Source organism: Tachysurus fulvidraco, chromosome 9, assembly GCF_022655615.1.
Source record: "Tachysurus fulvidraco isolate hzauxx_2018 chromosome 9, HZAU_PFXX_2.0, whole genome shotgun sequence".
In the NCBI taxonomy this organism is placed as follows: Eukaryota; Metazoa; Chordata; class Actinopteri; order Siluriformes; family Bagridae; genus Tachysurus; species Tachysurus fulvidraco.
Window position 1 is genome coordinate 2,555,077 of NC_062526.1, and position 8,909 is coordinate 2,563,985.

The 8,909-nt window shown below is 40.0% G+C and overlaps 1 protein-coding gene across 1 annotated transcript in view; it reads left to right on the forward strand.

The window, feature by feature from the left end:
* srrm4 (serine/arginine repetitive matrix 4) overlaps positions 1–8,909 on the forward strand; it is a 68,570-nt gene that overhangs the window by 41,727 nt on the left and 17,934 nt on the right. The window contains exon 2 of the mRNA XM_047819062.1: positions 6,168–6,311. Coding sequence (XP_047675018.1) covers positions 6,168–6,311 — 144 coding nt within the window. The remainder of the gene's footprint in view (positions 1–6,167; positions 6,312–8,909) is intronic.

Below are 8,909 nucleotides of genomic sequence, written 5' to 3' on the forward strand. Positions count from 1 at the left end.
AGCTTCAGCGGTCACTCTTTACATCTACTGTTGTGTGAGAGAGATGGAGAGACGGAGAAAGAGAGACTGAGAGAGAGAGTGATTGGAAAACAGGGAAAGAGACAGACAGAGAGAGATACAGAGACAGAGAGGGACTGACAGAGAGAGAGACAGAGAGACAGACAGAGTGAGTGACAGAGAAACAGACAGACAGGGAGATAAAGAGAGAGAGAGAGAGAGAGAGAGAGAGAGAGAGAGAGAGACAGACAGACAGACAGACAGACAGAGAGAGTGGCAGAAAGAGAATTTCAGAGAGACAGGCAGAGTGACAGAGAGAGAGAGAGAGAGACAGAAAGAGACAGAGACAGAGAGAGTGGCAGAAAGAGAATTTCAGAGAGACAGGCACAGTGACAGAGAGACAGACAGAGAGAGAGTGAGAGACAGACAGAGAGAGAGAGAGTGAGAGACAGACTGAGAAAGAGAGTAAGAGAGAGACAGAGTGAAACAGACAGAGAGAGAGACAGGCAAAGTGAGAGGCAGAAAGACAAACAGACAGAGAGTGTGAGAGACAGTCTGAGAGAGAGTGAGAGAGAGACAGTGAGAAAGACAGGAAAAGTGAGAGACAGACCGAGAGAGCGTGAGGGAGAGACAGAGAGAGAGAGAGACAGACAGAGAGAGAGAGAGTAAGAGAGAGAGAGTGAGAGAGACAGAGAGAGAGACAGGCAAAGTGAGAGGCAGACAGACAGACAAAGAGAGACTGAGAGAGAGAGTGAGAGAGACAGAGAGAGAGACAGGCAAAGTGAGAGGCAGACAGACAGAGAGAGACTGAGAGAGAGAGTGAGAGCGACAGAGAGAGAGACAGGTAAAGTGAGAGGCAGACAGACAGACAGACAGACAGACAGAGAGAGACTGAGAGAGAGAGTGAGAGCAACAGAGAGAGACAGGTAAAGTGAGAGGCAGACAGACAGACAGAGAGAGACTGAGAGAGACAGAGAGACAGACAGAGAGAGAGACAGGCTAAGTGAGAAGCAGACAGACAGAGAGAGAGAGACAGAGAGAGAGTGAGAGAGAGACAGAGAGAGAGTGAGAGAGAGACAGACAGAGAGAGAGAGAGGCAGACAGACAGACAGAGAGAGACTGAGAGAGACAGAGAGAGACAGACAGAGAGAGAGACAGGCTAAGTGAGAAGCAGACAGACAGACAGAGAGAGACAGAGAGAGAGTGAGAGAGAGACAGAGAGAGACAGACAGAGAGAGAGAGACAGAGAGAGAGACAGGTAAAGTGAGAGGCAGACAGACAGACAGACAGAGAGTTGTATGTGCTCAGGAGTAAAATCCTAGCAGTGCCAGTGATGACCAGCAGATATTTATTTACACCACATCATCATGACATCACAATAAAAAGCTTAGAGCTTCATCATCTTCCTCTTCATTCCCGTAGCCTCTTGTGTCACAGCCGTGGGTTTATATGTATGTTATTATGAGGACTTGTTTATTCACAGACCCCTGCATTACTCCATGCTATAAAATCTACCATAACCTCAGTGTAAAGTAAACAGCACCATCCTCCTGGTGTTAATGGCCTCCGCTGAGGGGTTTAATGAACACACTCAGTCATCTGCTCTCTCCTTCATTATCACTCCCTCGCTCGTTTTTTATCATAACCATTACCAATCACTCAGCTGTGAATACGACAGGGCTAATAGTGCGGGATGGGCTCGTCACAAACTGTGTGTGTGTGTGTGTGTGTGTGTGTGTGTGTGTGTGTGTGCTTGTGACAGGTTTATGTATGACGGTCCTTATACTGCTGCATCAGAAATCAACTCCTACACATTACACCCTTATTCATTCCATAACGTCTATGAGATCTTAAAGAGACAGAGTTCCTCAGGAGCTTGTTTTCAGGATAATTAACATTTCTTAGCTCCTTTAGAACCCTCGGTGGTAAAGGAGCTGCTGTAGGGTCTCTCACATGGAGGTGCTGTAGGGTTCTCTGTAGAACATTTAAGATGTTTCCTTAGAAGAACAACTGAAGAAATCTTAAGGGTAGAAGAAAAAAAATCTTCTGTTTAAAGGATAAGGTCTTAATGTTGAGGTTTGGATTCTGATTGGTCAGGGGGTGCTGATTAATTGATTTATGTTGAGATCTGGATTCTGATTGGTCAGGAGGTGCTGATTAATTGATTTATGTTGAGATCTGGATTCTGATTGGTCAGGAGGTGCTGATTAATTGATTTATGTTGAGTTCTGGATTCTGATTGGTCAGGAGGTGCTGATTAATTGATTTATGTTGAGATCTGGATTCTGATTGGTCAGGAGGTGCTGATTAATTGATTTATGTTGAGATCTGGATTCTGATTGGTCAGGAGGTGCTGATTAATTGATTTATGTTGAGATCTGGATTCTGATTGGTCAGGAGGTGCTGATTAATTGATTTATGTTGAGTTCTGGATTCTGATTGGTCAGGAGGTGCTGATTAATTGATTTATGTTGAGTTCTGTATTCTGATTGGTCAGGAGGTGCTGATTAATTGATTTATGTTGAGTTCTGTATTCTGATTGGTCAGGAGGTGCTGATTAATTGATTTATGTTGAGTTCTGGATTCTGATTGGTCAGGAGGTGTTGATTAATTTATGTTGAGTTCTGGATTCTGATTGGTCAGGAGGTGCTGATTAATTGATTTATGTTGAGATCTGGATTCTGATTGGTCAGGAGGTGTTGATTAATTTCTTCATGTTGAGATCTGGATTCTGATTGGTCAGGGGGTGTTGATTACTTTCTTTATGTTGAGTTCTGGATTCTGATTGGTCAGGAGGTGCTGATTAATTGATTAATGTTGAGTTCTGGATTCTGATTGGTCAGGAGGTGTTGATTAATTTCTTAATGTTGAGTTCTGGATTCTGATTGGTCAGGAGGTGCTGATTAATTTTTTCATATTGAGATCTGGATTCTGATTGGTCAGGAGGTGTTGATTAATTTCTTCATATTGAGATATGGATTCTGATTGGTCAGGAGTGATTGTTGTGTTATGAAAGAAATAAAACGCTGTTGTTAACTAAACACTGTTTATTTACACCGTAATAATTAACACTGTCTGCTGGTTCAGTCATGGGGGAAATAAATAAAGAGTGGAGTTTGATGAGGAGAAAAATAAAATAAAATAAATAAAAACATATTAAAACTTTGTCAAGACTTTCTCTGTGCTCCCTGGATGCTTTTCTAAACTCGATGCCGATCCTCCTGCCTTTTCCCTCAACACTAAATCATTGCACATCAAAGCAGGTAATTATTTCAGACCCTCAGAGATGGAACGATTCAGAATTTATTTTTAATCTCATCTTGGCATTCTTCATCTCATCTTCATTTCCCACGTCTCTCTCTCTCTCTGTGTGTGTGTGTGTGTGTGTGTGTGTGTGTGTGTGTGTGTGTGTGTGTGTGTGTGTGTGTGAATTTCACAGTGCCCAGTCGCTGGCGGCCATATTGTTTTGTCTGAACCTCGTGCCAGGTTCTGCTGATGGTTTCACAGTTATTTACTGCAAAAAATGAAGATGAATCATCACAGGGAATGTTTATACCAGATTTATATTTTCATATCGCTGCTTTAATCCCTGTTTCATCCTCATGTTTTACACCACCTGAAAAATGACGCTTCCAGTCAGATCCACGAGGCTGCTGTAGTGTTGTACTGTGCTGATGTTCGACTAGAGGATTTCTCTCTCACTGTCTCCACAGTCTCACTGTTAGTGTTTAGTGATGCAGTTTATCACCAGGTCTCATTAATGTGGTAATATATAAAGACACGCACACTCACACACACACACACACACACACACACACACACACACACACACACACACACACACACACACACACACATGCATGCAGTAATTAAGATCGATTTGTTCAATTGATTATCTCTCTCAGGCATTACATTTTATTCATTCCCTCTAATGTACACACTGTGTCATGTAAACACACTTCATCTTATAAAGAATGATGACAAGGTGTGTGTGTGTGTGTGTGTGTGTGTGTGTGTGTGTGTGTGTGTGTGTGTGTGTGTGTTTGTTTGTTTGTTTGTTTGCTGGTAGATGAGACTCTTTTCTTCTTGCTCAGGTTTTGACATTTCCAGTGGTTTTAATTTCACCCCCCACCATCTCTCTCTCTCTCTCTCTCTCTCTCTCTCTCTCTCTCTCTCTCTCTCTCTCTCTCTCTCTCACACACACACTCTCTCTTTCCACCCACTGGCTGTCTATCTGTCTCTCTGTCTGTGTCTCTGTCTATCTGTCTCTCTTTCACCTACTGTCTGCCTTTCTATTCAACTGTCTGTCTGTCTGTCTGTCTGTCTGCCTGTCTGTCTCTCTCTCTCTCTCTCTCTCTCTCTCTCTCTCTCTCTCTTAGCACTTCATGGCAGTGAATCAAATGTGAATCAAATAAAATCTGTAACTGTTGGCAAACTGCAATGATATAAGAGGAATAACACAATAAATTGTGCTATTGTGGGAAAATAATCAACTTCAGCTCATCATGATGTGTGTTGTATCTTATAGAAGGATCCACTACTATGGTTATGAGCATATATTTACTTTCTGGTCACATAGACTGTGTGTGTTTGTGTGTGTGTGTGTGTGTGTGTGTGTGTGTGTGTGTGTGTGTGTGTGTGTGTGTGTGGTAAGCTGTTATTAGCGTGATTCTCTGCTGCCCTAGCTAATTCAGAGGTGAGAGAGGACACACTACATCCTCCAGCAGGAAGACAGAGATGAAATCAGTGCTTAATCGGGGAGACTGATTAACCTGTCATTATAATCACACACACACACACACACACACACACACACACACACACACACACACACACACACACACACACACACACAATAAGACAGAGACGCACAGACATCCACACTAGCATTCGGTACGCAGCCCTTCATTAGGCTGTCATTTAATCCTGAAAGGATCTAAAGAAAAATAAACAAGTTCAGATTTCCATCTAATTTGGAGCTCAAAGATCTAACTCTTCCTTTTCTACTAAAGGACTGAAGCTCAGTGCTAATTAGCTCATTAGCAGCAATTAGCTGGCGAATTTGTCACAACACAGTAGCGGAGGATCGTACATGTGCAGTACGTTTATCAGCTCATCAAGAAAATGAATCTGTCCACTTTTACAATTTAGAGAAAATACTCGTTCTGAGTGATTTTTAAACTAAAACCATTTATAAGATAGAAGCTTTACTTAGCTTTATAAATGTCGTACGACCATGGAATCAATTATTACACCTACTGGTCAAACATGTAAACTGCAGCAAGTGGTAATCAAAGCCCATTGGGACAGGAATCACTCTGCCCCGTGCTTGGGGGAGGGGCAAAGAAAAGGGCAGTTAATGTCAGAGTTACCACCAGGATCTTGTTTTAGAGCAAATACTGATTTGTATATACAAAGAGATAGACAGCAATAAACTGGACATGTGGATGATTTACAAATAGAAATCATATGAATTACATCACATCCAAATTAGGAAAAGAAACATATATTTACATTTGTAGATCAAATATGTCTCTCCCAAAGTAATAATCAAAAGGACTGTATAAATATGCAGAAGTATGCAAATATGTGTATCATGTCCAAGTTAGGAATAGAAAGAATTATGCAAATATGTAGAAACATTACACCCAAAACCAGCATTTAGTGAGCAAAATGTACAGGTTTATTTATCACATGCAATGAAAAAAGCCTTAGAGCATTGGTAAAGGCAGGGTAAACTTTATTTGGAGGGGCGGCAGGCCAAAGCGGTGCAGAAAGACTGACTGACAGCGATGAGGCGAGACCCAGGAGGCTGGAGGGGCACAGTGGGTTTAGGTAGCGATGTCTCGTTCTGTGTCCCCTGGCCATTCTGTAAATGAGAAGGAAAAATAAAGCCCATGAGTTGTTAAAGCCCAGAAAGAGTTTTGACGTGCTTTTGTCACCGTGTGCTATCCACAACATCGGGGTGCTGAAGTGGCGCTGTCCTTTCAGCACCCACACTGTAGTAGATTACAGATTTAAAATATGTTGAAATATGTCAATTGGTTGACGTCCGTGTGTGTGTGTGTGTGTGTGTGTGTGTGTGTGTGTTGCTTTGTACTATTTAAAACGAGAGATATTCAATAAAAGCAAGCACACAGTGTCAGCTCTGTCTCTGTCTTGTCCTGCAGGTTGGAGACATCACTATGTGTGCCAGTGAAACCCAGCGAGACCAAATCAGAGAGAGAAGAGCTGGAAGTGAAGGAGACGGAGAAAAGAAAGAGGCACAGGAAACACAGAGGGCGTAAACGTCACAGCCGCCGTCGCTGCCACAGGTCTGCTTTACTAATCAACCTCCTTAATTTGTCAGATCAGAGACACGATTTATTTATTTATTTATTTATTTATTTGTTTGTTTGTTTATTTATTTATTTATTTATTTATTTCACTACTCACTCCTGTGTGTGAACACAGTGTATCCGTACAACCTCCCTCTGTGTTCAGTTAATTAAGTTGACATTTAAAGCCACACGTGAAGCCGCGGTCCACATACGCTGATGATCCTCAAAGCTCCTGCTGATAAATTTCAGATTTTCATCTTTCCCTCATTAAATACACTTCAACCCTAACAACAGTGAGACCGGGAGCATTAAAAGCTTTTATTTCAAACTGATAAGCTGATATTTAATCTCAGTATAGAAAGAAAGTGAATAGAATAAAAGGTTTAATCCTCACCTGCACTCTCATGACTCACTGATTGTTTATTATTATTATTATTATTATTATTATTATTATTATTATTATTATTATTATTATTATTATGCCAAAGTGCTTGGAGTTCATTTGCAAGTCGATTCACAGCGCTGCCTGTTTTACATATTCACCCAACGCTTTCCATTCCAGTCGCAACATACTGAAGCATCCGTCCTTAGAATCTGAGGGGAAAAAAACTCTGAAACCGCTGACGGCAAACACACAAACAGTCTTATCTGGCCTCCACAGCGCCAACGCTCAGGTGTGGCTGAGAATTTTAAAAACCAGGACGAGTTTCTCTCCCTCATTTCACACCTGCTAAAAGAAAAAAAAAAGCGCTCGGGCGCAAGTAGGTAATCGATTCGAGCTCGGCGTAATCCCTGCCATAGGTTCAAAGCGAACTTTGAATTTTTTTTTTTTTCTTTTTAAGACATTTATCTCAAAGTTCTTAAGAAACGGAATTACAGTTCGTGCTCGTGCTCGTGCTCAGTTTTGTCGCTCGGTGAAAAGAGAGATTCATCTGTGGCTTCAAAGGTCATCAGAGCCGTTTCAGCAGACGCACTTATACTCTAACGAAGAGCCTAAATCTTTTATTTATTTATGTATCCTAGTCCACTATATTCTACTCACTGTTACTCTATTCAACTCTATTCTACTCTGCTCTATGTTGCTCTACCCTATTTTACTCTATTCTATTCAACTCTACTCTATTCTACTTTATTGTACTCTATTCTACTATACTATACTATACTCTATTCTACACTACTCTATTCTACTCAACTCTATTCTACTCTGCTCTATGTTGCTCTACTCTACCCTACTCTACTCTATTCTATTCAACTCTATTCTACTCTGCTCTATGTTGCTCTACTCTACCCTACTCTACTCCATTCTACTGTACCCTACTCTATTCTACTCTACTCTACTATACTATACTCTATTCTACTCTATTCTACTATACTCTACTATACTATACTCTATTCCACTCGATCCTATTCTACTATACTATACTCTATTCTACTCTATTCTACTCTATGCTACTCCATTCTACTCTACTCTACTCTACTCTACTATACTCTATTCTACTCTACTCTACACTATTCTACTCTACTCTACTATACTATACTCTATTCTACTCTATTCTACTCTACTATACTCTACTATACTCTATTCTACTCTACTCTACACTATTCTACTCTACTATACTATACTCTATTCTACTCTACTATACTCTATTCTACTCTATTCTAATATACTCTACTATACTCTACTCTATTCTACTCTATCCTATTCTACTCTACTCTATTGTACTATACTCTACTATACTATACTCCATTCTACTGTACTCTACTCTATTCTACTGTACTCTACTATACTATACTCTATTCTACTCTATTCTACTATACTCTACTATACTATACTCTACTCTACTATACTATACTCTATTCTACTCTACTCTATTCTACACTATTCTACTCTATTCTAATATACTCTAATATACTCTACTATACTCTACTCTACTCTACTCTACTCTATTCTACTCTATCCTATTCTACTCTACTCTATTGTACTATACTCTACTATACTATACTCTATTCTACTCTATTCTACTCTACTCTATTCTATCCTATTCTACTCTACTCTATTCTACTATACTCTACTATACTCTATTCTACTCTACTCTATTCTACTCTATCCTATTCTACTCTACTCTATTGTACTATACTCTACTATACTATACTCTATTCTACTCTATTCTACTCTACTCTATTCTACTATACTCTACTATACTATACTCTATTCTACTCTATTCTACTCTATCCTATTCTACTCTACTCTATTCTACTATACTCTACTATACTATACTCTATTCTACTCTACTGTATTCTACTCTACTCTATTCTACTCTACTCTACCCTAATGCAGCTGCAAATCACAGCTTTATAATAACATGATATTTAGCAAAGGGAACTTTTGTTTGTTTTCTGTGTGGAAACCTATATTGGTTTATATTTATATTTATATGTTTTTTACATAAATATCTATACTCTAACATTCACTTTAGGAGTCTCCAGTGCCTCCTTTGTCAGAGTCAGAGCTAAAAGCCCTCGGGAGGTTTACTTTATTATTATTAGAGTTCAGTAAGTATCACTCAGACAGATCTGTATAAGAAAATCCTC